The 23256-nt window shown below is 42.3% G+C and overlaps 1 protein-coding gene across 3 annotated transcripts in view; it reads right to left on the reverse strand.

The window, feature by feature from the left end:
• Nucleotides 1-1251: 1251 nt before the first annotated feature.
• Nucleotides 1252-23256, reverse strand: part of ADAMTSL1 (ADAMTS like 1) — an 887009-nt gene continuing 865004 nt past the window's right edge. For all 3 annotated transcript variants that reach the window (XM_033123965.1, XM_033123964.1, XM_033123966.1), the window contains 5 exons: nucleotides 21888-22068; nucleotides 19451-19658; nucleotides 4380-4489; nucleotides 3050-3270; nucleotides 1252-1518 (listed from right to left, as the gene is read on the reverse strand). In XM_033123965.1, coding sequence (XP_032979856.1) covers nucleotides 1412-1518; nucleotides 3050-3270; nucleotides 4380-4489; nucleotides 19451-19658; nucleotides 21888-22068 — 827 coding nt within the window. In that variant the 3' untranslated portion in view covers nucleotides 1252-1411. The remainder of the gene's footprint in view (nucleotides 1519-3049; nucleotides 3271-4379; nucleotides 4490-19450; nucleotides 19659-21887; nucleotides 22069-23256) is intronic.

The following is a 23256-nucleotide window of genomic DNA, read 5'->3' on the forward strand; positions in this document are numbered from 1 at the left end:
TACTCTAGCTGAGGGACATTGCTGGTGCGTGCGTGCTGCTTTGCCTGTCGAATTATCCAATCGTCAAAACTGGTATAGGTTGATTTCTAGTAGTTCCCTGTATGTGGGGGATGGGTTGAAAAGCCTTCGAGGACTGTCTTGGGAGCTTTAATTATCCTTTGGCTTTACCACCGTGCCCCACCACGCCTCCCCGATCTGCTATATAAATAGGCGTGCCACTTTCACTGTGGTCTCTGGGAGGGGCCCGCACAAGCCCGCCGTCCCACACCATGCCCTGGCCAGCTCGGAAATGAAATGGTTGCTACGACCCAATGGATTCTCTCTGGCAAATTGATGAATGGATTTGTTTTTGACAAATTGACTCTAGTCCCTGTCCCTTAAGTGGGGCAGAAAAGGCCACAGAGGCAGAAAACCCAGCCTATTCATGCTCAAAATGCCCGTCCCACATCGGCAGTGAGTTCTAGGCTGGGGGGCTCTAGATTTAGATGATGAGATGCCCAGGTAGTTTTGCTACAGGTGAGACCCCGTGAAGGCATGTCTCCTACCAGAGCCCCTGCCCTCTGTGAGGGCAGCAGAGCTCTGAGCGTCCCGCCCCTGCGCCTAGAGTCCCCACCACAGGCACGGGATTCAGAGCCCCTCCGTGAGCCTCCTGCCTGCTCATTCCTCCCCTGTCTTCACATCCCCAAAGAGGAGCACGCACAGGCTCCTTTTTGCTTCTGTTTCCTTCCCTTGCTACGTCGTTTTCCACATTGTATGCTCGAGGCCTACTTACATTGCCCCTCCTTTACCCTACGTGTCCATGTTTTGAGTCTCGTTGCTCTATGTCTCCCACCAGAAGCACTGAGTGCTAGGCTGCGTTCTGCCTCAGCATGGTGGCCCCCACCCATCCTGCTGGCCCCTCCTGAGGCTCAGGGGCAAAGGAGGAGGCAGGGACAGCACGCTCCTGCGTTAACAGTGTGCTGCCAGGAAAGACAGTCAGTTGTCCAAAGTCTGGACCAATGCTTTACAAACTGTCTGGGAACCTGCCCTCCCGCCTGCTGGGAGCTCTGGCTCCCTGCTGTCCCCAGGGGCTGTGCCTGCCTCTTTCTAGGTCTCCTTGGGACCCAGATTTGTGGGGAAGGGGCTCTGCAAGGGAGCTCCTGCTGTCTGGCCTGGTCTGCTCTGCAACCTCCTTTAGACTTCCGTCCTTGTCCTTGCCCAACATTCTGTCCTCCATCTAACCGAAAGAGAAGACATGCTGAGGTCCTCATGTCTGGGGGGAGTGGAAGGGGGTTGGCTGGAGGGGGTGTGTGTGTGTGTGGTTGGGGTGGGATGGGGAAATAAATAAACCAAAGAAAGCTTAAGTTCTGTCCAAGGCGGTTGCGTGAGTCCTTTGTGCGGCCAGGGTAGAGTTCTTCCCTGTGCCCTGTCTTCACGCTTTGCCACAAGTTCCACAGCAGCGAGACTTGAACTGGCTGAGTTGGCAGAGTTTCAGCTGTTTCACCTTCTCGCAGTACCTGGTGGTATCTCTGCACTCCACTGGGAAAGGAGGAACAGGGTGGGGGAGGGGGACAGAAAGGAAACGTGAAACACAGGCTAACGGCTGTGGCCAACTAGGTGCTTCCTGGGGTCCGTCTTGGGCACCGGCCTCCTGTGCCGGAGGGGCCACTGCTGTCCACCACCTCTGGGCGGGCCTTGCTCTGGTGGAGCTCAGCCACTTGCACCCCAGGCTACCAACAGGCTGCAGCTGCTGGCCGAATGCTAGGGCCCAGCCCTGGTCCTGCTCTGCTAGGACCTTTCCTTCCTGAGGGTGCTTGTCGTCTTCCTCTCCTCAGGACCGTCTCAACTCCTAGCAAGCTTGCCTTTCCCGTGGTGTTTTAGTCAGTGACTGTTCCCCTTGACATGGTTCCCTAAAGGACCACATTCTGCTCCACTTCGAGGTAGCATGATGTGAGGCCCTGGTTGATGGCCTCATCCTCCGGAACATGAACCTGCCTTTCCCTGGGAAGCTCTGTTTCCTTGTATTCCCCACCTAAGCCCTTCTACTCCTTCCCCCTACCAGGCCTTACCAGAGCACCATGGCGTTCTAGTTCAGTGCTGGCTCCAACTACATGCTTCTCCAGTACTGCGGCTGACTTGGGTTGTGGACATCTGTGATTGACAGTGAGTCTGAACTACTTTCACTCAACATTGGTACTGAGTGTGGGGAGCTCCTGCCTCAAAGATGGGTCAGCACCACACAGGAGGACAAAGATCGTTCCCCTGCAGGGTTGAGAAAGCAATGGGGGACAATTTGCCTCTAGGGCATCTGCCTCAGTAGTGGGAATCTGATGCTCAGTGAGGCCCTCTCTGTTGGGGAGAACGGCACTGCAACATTTTCAAATTTCCTGTTCTTTGCCTCATGCTTTGTCTTCTTCCCTGTGGGGAAGCGCCTCGATTTGTTTTGGGTCCAGAGGAAGGAAAACTAGATTCGCACCCAACTGGTATACAAAGGCTGGTGTTGGTCAGAGGGGGCTCAGACCTGAGGGGGGATGGAGTGAAAGAATGTAGAGCCCAAGGGCAGGGGCTCCTGCCCAGTCCAGTTGGTGCCCGTGGGGCTGGAGGTGGGGAGGGTGGCAGTGAGCAGGTCCTTTTATCATGACGGGTGCAGGGCCAACTGAGCGGATGGCACTCTGTGTGCTGCTTAAGTGTGAGCAGTGCTTTCTCTGCAGTAGCCTGGCCCCCAGGAGCCACTGTTTAGTTGCCCCTGTGGGCACCAGCCCAATGACTGCAGGTGAGCTGGAGGCTGATTTCATCCAGCACTTGGCCAACAGCACCTGGCTCTCTCAGGGCTAGGATGGAGCCCTGAGGGCACACCCCACCATCTTTTGTGGCCCAAATATGTATACACACATCCTTGCACACATCTTTGCTTGCCTGCCTGTACCCAGGAACCCCTCTGAAAATACCTAGCTCCAGCCCCAGCTCACAGTCCTCGGGAAACCTGATCTGATGCCCTGTGCTCTGATGGCCCTCTGCACCCGGTGCCCTGTGGGGAACTTGCAGAAGGCCCTTTGGGGTTGGAACATACTGTTTTCACATGGGGTGATGTTGCAGCGCTGCCAGTTGGCGGGCCGGGGCCCCCAGGAGCACAGGTGCTCAGGCACTGCCTTGCTGGTGCGGGCATGCACGCACTCCACACGCCGGGATTGGAAGCCATAGTTGCCGCAGGTCGCTGTGCACAGGGTCCACAGGCTGACCCTCCAGTGTACGCTGCAGGCTTCTGACCAGCAGTTCTGAGTGCTCACGGGCCTGCAGGAGGAGCGTGGCAGGGTTAGGTGAGCGTCTGCCTTTGTGGGGACCGGTTCGGGGGGCAGGTGTAAAAACAATGCTGCAAACCCAAGAATGTTGGGCAACTCAAGAACTTCCAGTGCTACCAGGTTTTCCCGAAAGTAAGACCCAGCTGGACAGTCAGCTCTAATGCATCTTTTGGAGCAAAAATTAATATAAGACCCAGTCTTATTTTACTATAAAACTGGATATATAATATAATATATATTAATATAATATAATATAGTATAGTATATTATAGTATAATATAATATAATATAATATAATATAATATATAATAATATATAATATAATATAATATAATATACTGGGTCTTACATTAATTTTTGCTCCAAAAGACACATTAGAGCTGATGGTCCGGCTAGATCTTATTTTCAGGGAAACAGAGCTGGGTTCTGATCTCTGCTCTGTTACTGAATGGCTATAAGATTTCAGAAGGCCACTTCCTCTCCCTGGGCCTCTGTCTACTCATTTTTTCAATGTCTGCATCACTGGGACCGGAGAATAAGCTCTACTTAGGGTGGGGACGGGCGGAGGCCGAGCCTGGAGCCAGTCTCAGGGGCTGGGGCCTCGGGTGGGTGTGGTGAGCCCTCACCCCAGGGGACGTCTACAGGAAGGTATGACAGGAAATGGGGGCTGGCTAGGAACGATAGAGACCCAGGGATAAGGGCCCTCATCTCAGCATAACTTCTAGAGGGAGGACAACATGAGTGAGGGGCTGGCAGAGCCCTTGAGATCTGGTGGCTCTGGTGGCCACTTTGTAGACCTTACCTCCTGCCTGCCCTGGGGCTAGTCTCTTATGGTATCAGCTTCCCTCAGAGGAACAACACCCTATATACTCTTCATCTTCAAGAGAGGAAAGCCCAGCCTGGCCCATTTGGCAAGCGCAAGGCCACCACTGAGCCTTCTACCTCTGAGGAGGCCGGTGGCCTGGGGATAATGGAGGTGAAAGGGCAGGGCTTGTGACCCCTGGGACTGTGGGAGATTGGCTGAGAAGCATTCACTCATTGCCATCTTTCTGTGCTATTGACACAGGAGCTGGGGAAAGGAGGTCCATGGTTTTCTCTTACCTCGGGAGGGCACTGCACTGCTCTGAAGGTAAGGTGATACCATCCCTCGTCTGGCAGAAGACTTGTCTGTGTTGTACAGCTAGGCGGGGCCCAATGCAAGGCCCATTGCACTGGGAAGCAGAGAAAGGTGACGTGTGTGAACAAAACTAGACTTAGGTATGTACAGTTAGTCCCTGCTTACATTCTCTTGGTATGTGCTCATAGAGATTGTTAAGCTTTTCCTGCAGTTGGCAGAGCCAGACTCTATCACAGTAAATACCCTTGATAATAACGATGTCTGTAATATACAAAGGCAGCAGGCTCTTTGCCGACATCTGCCATTTGGGTAAGAAGACAGATATCCCTAGAGGTCACTTTAGAGCAAAAGTCCTTAACTTGGAGGTCTTTGGACTCCCTAGTGGTCCACAGAGAGCTGTTAACCCTTAAAATTATAAGCACACATCTTATGTTTTTTGACCTATTTCTAGCAAGAGGCTCTAGCTTTTATCAGATGCTCAAAGGATCTCAAAGGTTAAGAACCACTGAAAGAGAAGGATTTAGGGTAAAAGTAGTCATCCTAGGTCAGGCAACTATGCCCAATGCCAGTTACTGGTCCTCCTGCTATAGCGGAGTATACCAAAGTCTTGTCAGTCTCATCTGTTTGTCTGATCAAGTGATGCTGGAAGGTGTGAACTCAGAAGATAAAGAGATGGGCTCTGAAGGATCCAGTGTGATACTATTGTTTACAAAGACACAGGAGGGTTAGGGAAAATGTAAAAATGCCCCTTGACACCAACAAGTGGGAGATTTTTTTGAATGTGATGAAACACACATACATAATTTGTTAAAATTTACCAGTTTAACGATTTTTATGTGTATAATTCTGTGGCATTAAGTACATTCATACTGTGGTACACCATCACCACTGTTCATCTCTAGAATTTGTCATCATCCTTAACTAAATTCTGTACCCATTACACAATAACTTCCCATTACCCCTTTCTTCCAGTCCCTGGTAACCACTATTTTTTGTTTCTATGACTTTAACTACTTTAGGTAACGTCTTTCCCCGAAAATAAGACCTAGCCAGACAATCAGCTCTAATGCATCTTTTGGAGCAAAAATTAATATAAGACCCACTATTATATATGATATGATATTATTATATTATACCCAGTCTTATATCATAGTAAAATAAGACCGGGTCTTATATTAATTTTTGTCTGGCTAAGTACCTTATTTAAGTGGAACATACAGTATTGTCCTTTGGTGTCTGGCTTCTTTCACTTCAATTTATATTTTCAAGGTTCATCCATGCTTCAGTATATATAGAATTTCTTTCTTTCTTTCTTTTTTTTTTTAAGGCTGTATAATACATCATTGTAAGTATATACCACATTTTGTTTATGCATCCACCAATGGACATGTGGGTTGTTTCCATTTTTTGGCTATTGTGAATAATGCCGCCATGAACATTAGTGTACAGGTATCTGTTCAAGTTTCTGCTTTCAATTCTTTTGAATATATACCCAGAAGTGGAATTGCTGGCTCATAAGGTAATTCTGTGTTTAATTTTTTGAGGAACCGCCATACTATTTTCCACAGCAGTTGTACCATTTTACATTCCCACCAACAGTGCAAGGGTTCTAATTTCTCCACATCTTTGCCAATACTTATTTTCTGTTTCTTGATAATAATCATCCTAATGGATAAGTGGTATCTCATTGTGGTTTTGATTTGCAGTTCCTTAATTACTAGTGATGTTGAACATCTTTTCATTTGTATATTGGCCATTTGTACATCTTTGGAGAAATGTCTTTTCAAGGCTTTGTGTTTTGTTCTTAAGTTGGAGTTCTCCTCTATATATTTAGGACATTAATCCTTTATCAGATTCATCATTTACAAATACAGTTGAACGTGGAACAACACAAGTTTGAACTGTGCAGGTCCATTTATACATGGATTTTTTTCAATATATACCTGTACTGTTTTTGATCTGTGGTTGAGAGTCTATGGATGTGAAGGGCCAAATGTATGCATTGATCTATACCATTTTATACAGGAGACTCGAGCTTCTGTGGATTTTGGTATCTGTAGGGAGTCCTGGAACCAATACCCTGTGAATACTGAGGGACAACTTAAGTTTTTGGGAGTCAATAGTTATATACACATTTTTGACTGCATGGGGGTGGGTGCTCTTAACCCTGGTGTTATTCAGGAGTCAACTGTATTTTCTCCCATTCTCTATGTTGCCTTTTTTACTCTGTTGATAGTGTCCTTCAATGGAAGAAAATGTAATTTTGATGATGTCCAGTTTATCCATGTTTTCTTTGTTGCCTGTGCTTTTAGTGTCATATCCAAGAATTCATTGCTAAATCCAACATTATGAAAGTTCCCCCCTTTGTTTTCTGCTAAGAGTTTTATACTTTTACGTTTAAGTTTTTGATCCATTTTGTGTTAATTTTTATATATGGTATAAGGTAAGGTCCCAACTTCATTCTCTTGCATGTAGATACACAGTTTTCCCAGCACCATTTGTTGAAAAGACTGTCTTTTCCCCATTGAATGATCTTGGCACATTTTATTTGACCATATATGCATGAGTTTATTTCTGGGCTCTCTATTCTATTCCATTCCATTGGTCTATATGTATTTCTATATGCCAGCATTATACTGTTTTGATTACTGTAGTTTTTTAGTAAGTTTTGAAATCAGGAAGTATGAGACTAGCAACTTTGTTCTGCTTTTTCAAGATTGTTTTGGCCATTTGGGATTCCTTAAGATTCCATATGAATTATAGGATGGATTTTTCTATTTCTGCAAAAAGCTGTTGGAATTTTGATAGGAATTGAATCTGTACATCAATTTGAGCAGTACTGACATCTTAACATTGTTTTCCATCCATGGACATAAGATGTCTTTTCATTTATTTGTGTCTTCTTTAATTTCTTTTATCAGTGTTTTGTAGTTGTCAGTGTACAAGTCTTTTGCCTCTTTGGTTAAGTTTACTCCTAAGTTTTATTTTTGGTGCTATTATAAATTGAGTTGTTTACATTTCTTTTCAGATTGTTCATCATTTGTATATAGAAAGAAATGCAATTGATTTTTTTTTTCCCAAGCCAGGCTCTTTAATAATAGAAATCCTCTATAATTACTTTTTTAAATTACAAAATCAAACACGCTGGTTGTAAACAAACACAAAACATTACAGAACCGCGTGATTTACAAACTGAGAGGCCGGTAATCCACTCCCAGAGGAGTCGAATTTGGTAATTCTCTGGTGTCTGCTTCCAGATTTCTCTCCATGCCACCAGAGATCCCATCTGGCACGGTGGGCCTTCCCCAAGGGCCGGGACCAGAACGTCAGGCCGGAAGAAACAGGGCCAGGCCCTCTGCAGCACTGCCGTGCCCCACGCTGCCTTCCTAGGGGTGGCCGCGCTGGCTTGCACCAGGCCGGGCTGGGCCGGCTGGGGCCTAGGGAAGCTGCTACAACATGAGGCTGATGGAAGGGAGCCCCGTGCAGGGTTCAGACAGGTTTCCATTACCTAATGCAATTGATTTTTTTATGCATTGATTTTATATCCTGTAATTTTGTTGAATTTGTTTATCAGCTCTAAGATTTTTGTTGTTGTTGTTACTAGGATTTTTAGGGCTTTTATATATGAAATCATGTAATCTGCGAACAGAGATAATTCTACTTCTTCCTGTCCAATTTGGTTGGCTTGACTTTTCTTTTTCTTGCTCAATGCTCTTCCAATACTATGTTTAATGGAAGTAGTAGTGGACATTGCATCCTTGTCTTGTTCTTCTTCTTAGGGGAAAAGTTTTCCGTCTTCACCATTGAGTATGTTGTTAGCTGTGGATTTTCATATATGGTCTTTATTATTTTGAGGTGATTTCTTTCTTTTCTTAGTTTGTTGAGGGTTTTTTTTTTTTTTTTTTTTTTTTAAATCATGGAAGGGTGTTGAATTTTGCCAAATGGTATTTCTGCATCACTTGAGACGCATGACGACCATGTGTTTATTTCCCCCTTCATTCTGCCAATGTAGTATGTTACAGTGATTGATTTTCATATGTTGAACCATTTGTACATTCCAAGAATAAATCCTACTTGTTTGTGGTGTATAATCCTTTAATATGCTGCTAAATTTGGTTTGCTAGTATTTGTTGAAGATTTCTGCATCAGTATTTAGAAGGGAATATTGGTCTTTAGTTTTCATTTCTTGTAGTTTCTTTGTCTGGCATTGGTATCAGGGTAATGCTGGCCTCATAGAATGAATTAGCAATTATTAGGGTTCCCTTCATTTCAATTTTTAGGAAGAGTTAGAGAAGGATTGGCATAAATTTTTCTTAATATATTGGGTAGAATTAATCAGTGAGGCTATCAGATCTAGGGCTTTTGTTTGAATCAGTAATCAAAGACTGCTCAACAATCTCCTTATTAGTTATAGGTATATTCATATTTTTTAGTTTTTCATGATTTGGTCTTGGTGCATTGTGTGATTCTAGGAATTTGTCCATTACATCTAGGTTATCCAGTTTGTTGGTATATAATTGTTCATATACTCTCATATAATCCTTTTTTTAATTTCTGTAAAATCAGTAATGTTACCACTTTCATTTCGGATTTTAAAAATTTGAGTCTTTGCTCTCTCTCTTTTTTTTTTAGTCAGTGTAGCTAAAAGTTTATTTTAGACCTTTTAGAAGAACCGACGTTTTGTTTCATTGATTTTTCTCTACTGCTTCTCTTCTTTTTATTTTACTTATCTCCACACTATTTCTTCCTGCTAGCTTTGGGTTTAGTTTGCTCTTTCTTTTTAATTGCTTAAGGGATAAAGTTAGGTTGTTGATTTTGAGATCTTTCTTTTTTTAATGTAGGTGTTTACAACTGTACATTTTCTTCGTAGTATTGCTTTCTCTGCATCCCATGTTTTCACTTGCCCTAAGGTATCTTCTAATTTCCCTTTTAATTTTTTGAGGACCTTCCATACTGTTTTTCATAGTGGCTGCACCAATTTGCAATCCCACCAACAGTGCACAGGGGTTCCTTTTTCTCCACATCCTTGCCAACACTTGCTGTTTGTTGATTATTGATGATGGCCATTCTGACAGGTATGAGGTGATCGCATGGTGGTTTTGATTTGCATTTCCCTGATGATTATTGATATTGAGCATTTTTTTTCACATGTCTGTTGGCCATTTGTATATTTCCTTTGGAGAAATGTCTGTTCAGGTCCTCTGCTTATTTTAAAATTGGATTATTTTTGGTCTGCTGATGGCTTTCAGATAGTGTTTAGCATGGTTCTCTTTTAGTCCCAGATATATACATCTAACTGCTTACCGAACATGTCTACTTGGATATTTCACAAACATCTCATACTAAATATGTCCCAAACAATTTTTTGTTTTCCGAATTAATCCTCTTTTTTTCTGTATTCCTACGTAGTTGTTCAGTGTATGAACCCAAGAACCAGCTTAGCTCCTTCCTTGTTATCACTGATATTCGAGGGATAACTGCAGCCATGTGAATCACACTGTCATAGTATCTCTTCTCCACTGCCCAGTGCTTTCGTTTCTGACCAGCAAATTTCTCACCTAGATGAGGCTTCTTGTTCTCCATCTTGTACCTTCTAAATTCAATTACTGTACTGCTGACAGAATAATATTTTTAAAGTGTAACTCTGATTATGATATTCCTGTTTAATATCTTTCTAGGTGCTCCCCCCCCCCACACCTTGCCTCCAACAAAATGGCATTCATAATAAAATCCAAACTCCTTGTACAGCATATAAGACTCGTCATGATCTGGCACCTGTTTTACGGCCACATTTCTATTTCTACCTCTCAATGAATTCTCTCGCAAATATCTGGGGCTGCTTTGCCTTCATTCCTTCCCCCCACCCAAGACAGGTGCCTCATAAAATGTATGTTAGATTAAAAGAAGGTTGAATTATTATATAAAACCAGGTTATTAGAGCCGAGAAAGTGGTCTTAGACTAAAATCAGCATGGTTTTCATAGATTTCTAATAGGTAGGCAGATAAAGGAATATACTGTATTTCCCCGAAAATAAGACCGAGTCTTATATTGATTTTTGCTTCATTAGGGCTTATTTTCCGGGATGTCTTATTTTTTCATGTACAAAAATCTACATTTATTCACATAACAGTCATGTCATCTTCTGGAACATCGTCATAATGTACTAAATGTGTCTGTCTGGCGGACGATCTTAACTGGGGCTTATTTTCAGGGTAGGGCTTATTTTTGGGAAACCTGGTATATCTGTATGACACTATTCCAAAAGGATTTTCTTGTCAGAAACTATTACCATTTCATTCCCATAGGAGTGGAAGGTAGAGGATTGGGAGACATATAGTTTGAAGCACATCCAGTGATACCACCAACCAAGAAACATATCAACAGGCTTGTGAGATCAAGCAGTTCCCTGTAATGCCTCAAGCCTTGCTACTATTTGAAATATGATCCTTGGACTAGTAGCACTGGAATCACCTGAAAGCACCTGGAAATTCAGGATGGATGAATGCAACAAAGAGACAGAAAATGTAATAAAGTACCAAACAGAAGTTACAGGGTTGAAGAATACAATACAGAACTGAAAAATACGCTAGACGGGTTCAACAACAGATTAAATGCAGAAGGCAGGATGAAAAAAAGTGAAGATAGCTGAAGGAACTCATGAGACAACATCATGCGGTCCAACAATTGCATTATAGGAGGTCCCAGAAGGAGGAGAGAGAGAGAAAGGGGCTGAAAACTTTCCTATCCTGGGGAAGGAAATAGACATCTAGGAAGCCCCGGGAGTTCTCAAGAAGGTGAAATCAAGGAGACCCATTACCAAGGCACATTTCAATTAAAATGTCAAAAGTTAAAGACATGGAGAGAATCTTAAAAGCAATAAGAGAAAAACAACTTGTTACGTACAAGGCAAACACTATAAAATGATCAGATTTATCAGAAGAAACTTTGCAGGACAGAAAGGCGGGGTACAATATATTCAAAGTGTTGAAAGGAGAAACTTTTTCTAAGTATACCCGACAAAGTTATCATTCAAGATTGAAGGAGTTTTTCCATACAAGCAAAAGCTGAAAGAGTCATCACTAAACCAGCCTTACAAAAATGTTAAGGGACTTTTTTAAGGTGAAAAGAAAGGGTGCGAATAGTAATAAATAATATATTGGAAGTATAAATCTCAGTGGTAATTTTAAGTATAGAAAAGGGTAGTGGATTAATCAGTCCTAAATATAGTATGAAGGTGTAAAAAGACAAAAGTAGTAACTATAACAACAATTAGTTTAAGGGATACATAAGATAAAAAGATGTAAAAAATGTGTGTGTGTGGGAAGAATAAAAATGTTGATTTCATTCTAAAGCACTAACTTGTTATGTTATATGTCTAAGCCTCATGGTTACCACAAATCAAACACCTATAATAGGTACAAAAATATATATAAAGAGAAAGGGATCTAAATGAAAATGGAAATACAACATACTAAAACTTATGGGGGTAGCAAAGGCAGAGTTCATAGCAATAAATGCCTACATTAGGAAACAAGAAAAATCTAAAATAAATGAACTAACTTTACAACTCAGTGAACTAGGAAAAAACAAACAAAGCCCAAAGTTAGCAGGAAGAAGGAAATAACAAAGATCAGAGCAGAAATAAATGAAATGGAGACTAAAAAGGCAATAGGAAAGATCTATAAAACAAAGAGCTGGTTCTTTGAAAAGAGATACAAAGCTGACAAATCTTTAGCTAGACTATGAAGAAAAAAAGAGTGATCAAATAAATAAAATCAGAAATGAAAGAGGAGATGTTACAATTGATACCAAAGAAATACAAAGGCTCATAAAAGATTACTATGAACAATTATAGTCCAACAAATTGGACAACCTAGAAGATATAAATTCCTAGAAACATACAGCCTACCAAGACTGAATTATGAATAGAAAATCTGAAAAGACTGATTACTAGTAAGGAGATTGAATCAGTAATTCAAAACTTCTCAACAAACAAAAGTACAGGACCAGATGGCTTCTCTGGTGAATTCTACCAGCTTTTAAAAGAATTAATACCGATCCTTCTCAAACACTTCCAAACTCATGAGTCCAGCATTACCCTGATAGCAAAACCAGATAAGGACACAGATAAGAGAAAATTATAGGTCAATATCCCTGATGAATATAGATGCAAAACTAACTCCTCAATAAAATATTAGGAAACTAATTCAACAATACATTAAAAGGATCATACATTATAAGCAAGTGGGAATTATTCCAGGGATGCAAGGATGGCTTTTTAAACATCCACATAACTATCAATGAGATATATAGCACATTAACCAAGTGAAGGATAAAATCATATAATCATCTCAATTGAAAAAGTTACGAAATTCAACATCCATTCATGATAAAAACTCTCAACAAAGTGGGTGTAGAGGAAACATCATAAAGGCCATATATGACAAGCCCATAGCTAACATCATACTCAATAGTGAAAAACTGAAAGCTTTTCCTCTTAGACAAGGATGCCCCCGTCACCACTTTTATTCAACATACAGAGGGTATCCAAAAAATGTATACACATTTTAAGAAAGGAAAAAACTATTAAAATTGTAATACTATATACCGATAACAAAAGATGAATACAAGTCATATGTATACATTTTTTTGGCACCCTGGTATTATTGGAAGTCCTAGCTAGACCAATGAGGCTGGAATGAGAAATAAAAGACATTCAAATTGGAGAGGTAGAAGTAAAACTCACTCTTTGTAGATAATTTTTATATAGAGAGAACCCTAAAGACTTCACGAAAAAACCATCAGAGTAAATGAATTCAGTAAAGTTGAAGGATACAAAATCAATATATAAAAATATGTTGTATTTCTATGTACTAATAACAAACTATCAGCAAGAGAAATTGAAATAACCCTAGTTACAACTGCATCAAAAAAAACCCCACAAAACACCTGGGAATAAATTAATGAAGACAATGAAAGACCTGATACACTGAAATCTATAAGACATGAATGAAAACACAAATAAATGGAAAGATATTCCATGTTCATAGATTTGAAGAATTAATATATTGTTAAAATAAAATGTCCATACTATACAAGGCAATCGGACAGATTCAATGCAATCCCTATCAAAATTCCAACAGCATTTTTCAAGGAAATAGTACAAACAATCCTAAAATTTGTATGGAACTTTAAAAAGGTCCCAAATAGCCAGAGAAGAACAAAAAAGCTGGAGGTATCACACTCCCTAATTTCAAACTGTATTACAAAAGCTATAGTAACCAAAACATTATGGTACTGGCATAAAAACAGACACATAGATCAATGGAACAGAAGAGAGAGCCCAGAAATAAATCCCTGTATATATGGTCAATTAATTTACAACAGAGAAGCCAAGAACAAACAATGGGGAATGACAGTCTCTTCAATAAATGTTCTAGGACGGCTACATGCAAAAGAATGGAACTGGACCACTAACTTAACACCCTAAGACCAAAATTAAACTCAAAATGGATAAAAAAACTTGAAAGTAAGATCTGAAACCATAAAACTCCCAGAAGAAACATAGGCAGTAAGCAACTTAACACTGGTTTTGGAAATGATTTTTTGATTCTGACACCAAAAGCAAGGGCAACAGAAGCAAAAATAAACAAGTAGGACAATATAAAACTAAAGAACTTCTGCATACCATAAGACACCATTAAAAAAAACTCCAAAAAGGCAACCTATTAAATAGCGAAAACAATTGCAAATTGTATATCTGATAAGGGATTAATATACAAAAAATATAAAGAACTCATATAACTAATAGCAAAAACCCAAACAATCCAATTTAAAAGGGGTAGACGTTCTGAATAGAAATTTTTCCAAAGAAGACTTACATGGCCAACAAGTATAACATTGCCAGACCTCATCATCACTAATCATTAGGGAAATGCAAATCAAATCCACAATGAGACATCACCAATACTGTTAGAATGGATATTATCAAAAAGACAAAAGTGTTGGTGAGGATGTGGAGGAAAGAGAACCCTTGTGCACTCTTGTTGGGAATGTAAATTGGTGCAGCCACTACGGGAGAACAGTATGGAGGTTCCTAAAAAACTAGAACTACTTTATGATCCAGCAATTCGACCTCTGGGTATTTATCTGAAAAACTGAAACACTAACTCAAAAGATCTGTGCAGCCCCATGTTTGTTGCAGCATCATTCACAGTAGCCACGGTATGTAAACAAGCTAAGTTTCCATCAGTTGATTAATGGATAATGAAAATGGGACACACACACACACACACACACACACACACACACACAGAGGAATATTACTCAGCCATAAAAAAGAATGACATCTTGCCATTTGTGACAACAAGTATGGACCTTCAGGGAATTATGCTAAGTGAAATAAATCAGACAGAGAAGAACAACTACTGCATGATCTCACTTACATGTGGAATCTAAGAAAAAATAAATAAACCCTGAAAAACAAAATAGTTACAGTGTCCAGATTGGTGGTTGTCAGAGGCAGGGTGTAGGGGGTGGGCAAAGTCAGTGAAGGAGGTCAAAAGTATAAACTTTTAGTTATAAAATAAATTAGTCATGGAGATAGAAGTACAGCATGGTCACTATAGTTAATAATACTGTATTGAATATTCCAAAATTGCTAAGAGTAGATCTTAGAAGTTCTCATCAGAAGAGAAAAAGTTTTTTCTAACTATGGTGACAGATGTTAACTAGACTTATTATGGTGATCATTTCACAATGTATACAAATATTGAATCATTATGTTGTACACCTGAAACTAATATGTTACATGTCAATTATACCTCAATAAAAAAAAAAAAATCTCAGCATTCAAAGCTCTACTCCAGACCTGCCATATCAGAATTAGCATTTTTAACAAGATCCACAGGTGATTCACATTAAAGCTTGAGACATACTTGCCTAGAGGGTTTTTAAAGAAATGAGAAGGGGGTGAGAGTGTTTGACGGGAAAGACCTATTTTTCTCTTTAGGTAAAATAATTACCGAGAATGATCAATGTGCACTGTATGTCCCCTTGAGTGACCTCCGTGATACAATGCAGAAACATCTCCCATGTGTAGCCAGATCTGTTCCCAATTGTAATTTCACAAACTGCCAATAAGTTGAGGGCCTAAAAGCAGAGCTGCCTTGGGCTGAATGAGAGCTATCAGAAGTGGGCTTTTCCAGGTAAGAGAAAGATGATATCCCCCAGGCGTGGAGGCAAGAGGGAGCTCATGCCTCTTTCATTATGAAGCACATACATTAGGTCACTGGAAATAAGTGGGGGTTGGTGGAGGTGCCAAAAAGAAGCCTCCAGCCAAATGTGTTGATTGGCCAATATTGAGCATTATCCCCTAACTCACCTGGGACTGAAATGGCTTATGCATTACAAGTGAATTCCTCCCCCGCCCCAAAGTGCCACATTTCCCCCAAATAACATTTGCTCTTCATTAGAGATGGCCACAGTGTATTACCTAGATAGGAAATTCCAAATGGTTGTTTTCCAAAGAACATACCCCGGGGTGGGGATGGAGGGACATGAATGCAGCAATATGTAGATGGCCCGTTCTAACAAGTATTGAGTTGCTAACTGCCCAAAAGCATTCAGTCACATCAGTTCATACAATTACACACAGAATTAAGAGACCTGTAGTCTTTTGGGGGTATCCCAGCTGGCTAAGTTTAATGGTATGGTTCAGACATCAACCAATTAGAAAGTATGCCTGACCAATCAGAGAGGTCATCCTGTCAAGTAGCTCCAGCCTACAGCAAACCACAGTAGCTGTTCCCTCACAGTTGGTGGGTACCAGCTGATTATTAGTCCTGGTAGGCAGCTCTTAAATGCTCAGTAGGTTTCCAATAGGTTTGAACACAGTACACGCATTCTAAAACATTCTAGCGGATCCAAGACGGTGGTGTAGGTGGATGCTGAGTTCGCCCCTGCCCAAGAACACATAGAATGTACACCTATATTTAGAGCAATTCCTTCTTAAAGACAGCTGTGAGCCAACTGAACAGCTTTTGTACAACAAGCATGAGAGAGAGACTGCACAGAGAAGGTTGGGGAACTGAGAATGCTCTCTGGAAGCTAAAGGAACCACCCAGGACTGGGGAACTGGTGACAGCCATTGTTGATGTTTCCCCTGCAGGTGGATAATGGGGGTAGCGCAATCCAGGTTCTCTGGCGGCTGACCTGCAGGGGGCTGTAGCTCCTCCCCAGCCACCCCTCTTAGAGCTAGATCCAGCAGAAACAGGAGAGAACCATAGCATGAACACACAAGAGGCTCTTCTACCTAGAGATTGATATAGCAGGTATGGCAGGTGATGCTTAATGTGGGGCTAGAAAAAACACTGTGGTACCTGCCAGCAGGGCTACCCTGTCCAGAGAAAGTGTGGAGATAGTAGGGCACTACTGTGGGCTCACGTGGTGCCACCCCTCCTGGAGAGAGTGCAGAGATAGTGGGGCGCTGCTGAATGTGCATGTAGACTGCTTCATCAGAACAAGTGCAGAGTTAGCAAAACTTTATGGTATCCACATGTGGGTGATGCTATGTGCACATGTAGAGAGGGTGCAGAACTAGCAAAGTATGTGTGCGCACACAAAAGGTTACCCACCCAGAGGAAGGGTGGAGCTAGTAGGGCACTTGAGAGGCAAGCATGCAGAGCAGCCCCACCCAGACTCTGCTCTGACAACAGACAAAGCGAGACAGCACACCAAGTGTGCACTGAGAAGCTCATCTACACCAGGCAGCTCCACCTGGATTAGGGGGGCAAAGAAGCACCTACATACCAGGCTATCCTAACTGGAACCTGCTCCTCCCGGTCAGGTGACACAGCAGGCACGGAATGCACCTGCTGCAACTACAACTGGCCCGCCAAAACTACTTGACATACAGTCTACACAGAGACCACTTTTTCAAGACTGGGAGAAATAGCTATTCCATCCAACTAAAATACAGAAACTCAAACAGATACAGAAGAATATGTCCCAAATGAAGGAACAAGAATAACTCCAGGGAAAAAACCCTAATGTCATGGAAAAAAGTAATTTGCCTGATAAAGAATTCAAAGAAATGGTTATAACGATGCTCACAAAACTTGAGAGTAGAATAGAGGAACTCAGAGAGCACTTCAACAAAGAGATAGTAAATGTAATAAATCAGAGATGAAGAATACAATAACTGAAATGAAGAATACATTAGAAGGAATTGGCGGCAGATTAGTTAATACAGAGGAATGGAGTAGTGACCTGGAAGACAGAACAGTGGAAATCACCGATCAGAAGAGCAAAATGAAAAAAAGAATTAAAAAAAATGAGGATAAGAGATCTCTGGGATAACATCAAGCATCCTAACATTTGCATTATAGGGATTCCAAAAAAAGAAGAGAGAAAGAAAGGGGCAGAAAGAATATTTGAAAAAATCATGGATGAAAATTTTCCTTATTTGGGGAAGTGAACAGACATCCAAGTCCAGGAAGCACAGAGTTCCAAATAAGACAAACCCAAGAGACCCATACCAAGACATATTGTAATTAAAATGGCAAAAGTTAAGGATAAAGAGACTATCTTAAATGTAGCAAGAATGAAAGAACAAGCCACATACAAGGGAATCTTCATAAGGCTATCAGCTAATTTCTCAGAAGCAACTGTATAGGCCAGAAGGGAGTAGCAGGAAATATTTAAAGTGCTGAAAGAAAGGAATCTACAACCTAGAATTCTATATCCAGCAAGGTCATCATTCAGAATTGAAGGATAAAGAGTTTCCCAGACAAGCAAAAACTAAAGGAGTTCACAACCACTAAACTGGCCTTTCAAGAGATGTCAAAGGGTCTTCTCTATACAGAAAAGAAAAAGCCATAATCAGAAATAAGAAAATATAGGAAAGAAAAAAATCTCACTGGTAAAGGCAAATATACAATATTCACAGCAAATCAACCACTTAAAAAACTAATAGGAAGGTTAAAAGACAATAATAGCTAAATTAACTATAAATACAATAAATAATTGGGATACAAAAACAGATAGAAAACGTGATGTCAAAAACATAAAGAGTGGAGGGGGGAGTAAAAATGTAGTGCTTTTAGAATGTGACTGAACTTAAATGTCTATCATCTTAAAATAGATGGCTATAGATATAGATGGATGGATATCTATCTATCTGTATACATATATCTATCAATATCTATATCTATATCTATATCTATATCTATATCTATATCTATATCTATATATACACTCACGCATGGTAACCACAAACCAAAAACATAGAAAAAATAAACAAAAAATGAAGAGAAGGGATCCAATCAAAACAAAGAGATCAAGAGCAGAAGGAATAGAGAAGAACAAAAACAACCAAAAATCAATTTACAAAATGGCGAAAAGCATATACCTATCAACAATCACTTTAAATATAAATGGACTAAAAACTCCAATCAAAAGACACAGGGTAGCAGAATGGATTAAAAAAATGACATATCTGTATGCTGCCTACAAGAGACTCTCTCTAGATTGAAAGACACAGACTAAAAGTGAAGGGATGGAAAAAGACATCCCATGCAAATAGAAATGAAAGGAAAGCTGGGTAGCAATACTCATGTTAGATAAAATACACTTTAAAACAAAGAATATAAAAAGAGACAGAGCCACATTACATAGTTTTAAAGAGGACGTAACAATTACAAATACCTATGCACCCAACATAGGAGCACCCAGAATTGTAAAGCAAATATTAATGGGCATAAAGGCAGAAATTAACAATAATTCAATAATAATTGGTGACTTTACTACTCCACTTACTTCAGTGGACATATCATCTAGATAGAATATTAAGAATATAATGGCCTTAAATGCCACATTATACCAGTTTGACTTAATAGATATTTATAGAGCATGTCATCCAAAAACTGCAGATGACACATTTTCCTCAAGTGCACAAGGGACATTTTCTAGGCTAGATCACATACTAGGCACTTGACTTCCTGTTGTATCAGGGTCAGCACCTTTAGATTTACCTTTCAAATTAAACCCTCTCACCTGGCCCCAGCTGGAGAAGGCCCACTCCACACAGAGCTGTTGGTTACAAGCCTGGGTGTCCACTGGCCGTTTGGCGAGTTGTGTGCACATGTCATTGGAGACAGGAGTGGAGATCCCAGAGGCTTTCAGCTTCTGGCAGGTCACCCGGCGGGTCTGGATGCCTCCCCCACAGCTCCGGGTACAGGCGGACCAGGAGGTCACCATCCACCTGTGAAGAGGAAGAGAAGTCAGGGCAGCTGCAAAGGGTCCTAACGGCACCCCAGTGTGTGGCAGAGGGGAGACAACATCCTAGGAAAGTCAGATTCAAGCTTGTGTCACCTCCTGACCCAGGAGGCAATGTGGGTCTCACTTAAGCCAACATTTTGTCTGCTAGCACTCACTGTATTTTCTACCTCGCCTTAACTCATGTGTCTTTACATTTTGTTTAATCTCTCAGGAACATGCAAAGTTCCTTCCAGCTTTCTGGAGCAACTTTCCACCTCCCTGAGTCACAGTCCATAGGTCTTATACCTCTTAAAGGGCTGAAAGTAGTCATTCTCAGAAGGTTAGGTTCCAACTACAATTTGGATCTTTGGAGGTGAGACTGACCAAGACAGTGACAAATGGCTTTTCTCCAAAAAATAAGCTGTCAGCTGGGAAACACTGAAATCCTTGGTCCATATAAAAACATGTAGGGGTTCTCTCTGGATGTTTGTACCCTGGGATAATTCAAAGAGGGGAAGGAGGGATATTTTGGGGAAAAACCAGTGAGAAAAGACTTAGTGCTTCCCAGCCATTTCACTCAATCTAGAAAAGAAAAAAAATTCTTTGGATTTATTGCCTGAGAAAAAATTTATTAAATGAAATGGTCCTATCTGGGTCAAAGCAAGACTTCCCACAGCGATTCAAAATGACGACCAGGGCGACACTTTTTTTGTGTGTGCAAAGAAGGCTGCTCAAGTGCCCAAGAAGCCTGGTGAGGAAACCTGTGGCCACTTCCTAGTCCGGAGGTGCCACATCTAGCTCTTAGGAGAGGCAAGTTGCAGGGACAGGGAGCAAATTCCTCCTGCATCTGACCCTGTGACTTATTTAGTTTGATGGAACTTCCCTGCTCCATTTGCCCTGGAGAGAGAGGATTGTGTGTAGAATTCCAACCCACAGGAGCAGGGCCACTGAGGTGGCAAGCACGAGGTGTTTCAAAGCTCCTGGGGCACTGAAACCCACGCAGACACAGCCAGTATTGCATTTGCAGAAGGAAATGAGGCTGATTGACTCTGACCATCACCACAGCAAATCAAAAAGTCCTTGGCATGTCCAAGACCTCTTCTTCATTTCACACAGCTTGGTAAGGGCAGTCTTCCAGTCGCTTATATCCCTGGTGAATGTCAGGCCTGCATTTCAATCAACTTTTATTTCCAAATATACATTTCAGCAATTTTTCAGGAGCTGGGGTGGAGCGGTTGAGAGTAGGGAGGTATGGGCTATGTTACAGTTCAGGAAGGGTATAAAAGGACATTAATCATTCCCGTGGAAACCTTCCTGTCAGCAAGTCAAACTGCTGATATTAATGAGTATGTTTCATATTTCATTGAGTCTCTCCTGGTTTCAGCTGCTCCTTATGACTCAGCTGGCAAAACACAAAGCGGTTGCCTAAGTAGTTGTATGAAAGTCCTACAGATAGGTAGTGAAGGGGCATTTCAGGGCCCAGCCAAGTCCCCCACGACTCCGGGCGCCATGCTGGTGCCAAGTCTAAGCCCACCCGTCATCCCTTTAGCCACTGCCTAAAGCCTGCCGTGGCGTGCTCAGTGGGCTCAGCTTCTCAAAGCTAGAGGAAGATGCGAGAGGCAGAGACCGTGGGTGTCCTTCTGGGCTCTGTAAGGGACTGAAATGCAGAGAACGTATATCCAACATGGATGGAGGCAACTCTAAGAAATGGAGACTTATTTCAGCTTTAGCAGGATGCCACTGTTTGTGGAAAAGAGAGAGGACAAGATTTCTTTCAGAAAACTGGAGTCCTGATTAGCACAGGTTTTTAAAGTTAGGAGAAAGGAGAGGGGTTGGGGTAGAGGCCAGTGACGTCCACCCCCTCAGCGCTTGAATTGCAAACGCTTTTCTTTTACAGAGAGCCAGTTTCTTGTTGCAGGATGGGATACTCCTGCTCCCTGAACGGAGCCTTTCAGGTGCATGGGATGCCCAAGCAGCCCTTAGCTCGCTGAGACTTGAGGGAACAGACAGGGATGAGGGAGGAGGCTCACTCTGAGGGGTATTTTCTGCATGGCGGGTGGCCTCACAAGCCTGTGCATACAGGAAAGAACAGCGCCTTGGAGGGCAGGACCCCTCACCTGCCCTTGGCGTTGCTCCCCGCGTAGTGCTAGACAAGGGCTGGCTACCAACTTGGCTCCAAGTCAGGGCCCGTGCTGGGGGCTGGGAGGCCGAAGCCAGCCTTGGCTACACTCACCGAGAAGGGCAGTCTCTCCGGTTGCAGGCGACAGGATGCACAGCAGGGCGAACCTTCCCTGCACAGTGAGCGGGGTTGACCTCTGTGCTGTTCAGGAGACACCTCAGGCGCGGCTGCTGAACCCCCCTGTTACCACAGGAGGCCGAGCAGGTTGCCAGTCTGTCCACAGACCACCAGTAATCTGTCGCAGAAGGAGGAGCAGAGGTGAAAAGCACACAGCATGACTTCCCGTGCTCTGTCTTCCTTCTGAGCATGGCAGTGGGGGCGGGGGGCGTTGTGGATGAGCTCGGCCCCTCAGAGGGCTCTATCCCCAGCCTGTCTAGGCAAGTCATGTGGTCTCCGAGGCCTCAGTTGACTCACCCATAAAATGAGCACAGTAGCCCTTACTCATCAAGTTACTGGGAGGCCTGGAGATAACGAAGGTAAAGGGCTGAGCCCAGGGCCTGGCACACAGCACTTCGTCAGCGGCTGTAGCACTCATTATTTTTAAACATACCTCCTAAGGTGCTCTTTTTTTAAATTTTTTTCCTACTGGCTCACCAGAAAGTAACTTTCTTTTTCAACAAAGAGATGTAAAAATATCACAGATACTTCACAATCAGATTTAAAACTGCAGGTTCAAGTGAGACTTTGTAGAGGTGACAGAACTACCCCGGCCCATCCAGAGGTACTCATTTGCAGGAGACACTGATGTCAGTAAGAAAAGTGATTTCTTTGCATTTTTCTAGGTGGCGGTCTGGGACTCACTGGTCGGAAAGCTGTTAAAAATAACTGTGGGTTGGTAAACTGCGAGTGCTTCTTTGCAAAAGTGTGTATTACAAATCTTGCAGATAGGCACTGGCTTCTGGTTTTCAGCAGAGAATGGCTGGTGGGCAAGAAAATGGAACACTTACTCTTTGCCTGGAAAAAGGCAGAGGAGGATGTTTAAGGGAAAAGCCCATGTGCTAGAAAGTCTCCCTTCTTATGTGCTATATTGGCCCCAAAGACTGTCCCTTCCCACGGAATCCTCCATTTAGAATCCAAGCAGTAGAATTTTGCTTTCTCTAAAAGTGTCACACGTAGGCCACAGGTAGACCAGCCTATGGAAAACTCAAAAGCCTCACTTAGTTTCTATACCAAGGCCAGTTTTGGCTCATCACCCACTATTTTGGGTTAATTCACAACTTACTTGGTGCCTCAAATGCGAGGCCCTTCCCAAGAGCTTTCTGACCTGCCTATGTTCCTGGAATGGTAATGCACCAGCCAAATAGGCTCCTCAGCCTGTTCTTTGACAGGGACCACAGGAAAGGTGCATGGAAATCACTCAGTACGTGACTACAGCTGAAACCTCTTCAGGACAACCAGCAGGTAACAGCACTAGCCCTAACTC

This window comes from Rhinolophus ferrumequinum, chromosome 12 (assembly GCF_004115265.2).
Source record: "Rhinolophus ferrumequinum isolate MPI-CBG mRhiFer1 chromosome 12, mRhiFer1_v1.p, whole genome shotgun sequence".
Lineage (NCBI taxonomy): Eukaryota > Metazoa > Chordata > Mammalia > Chiroptera > Rhinolophidae > Rhinolophus > Rhinolophus ferrumequinum.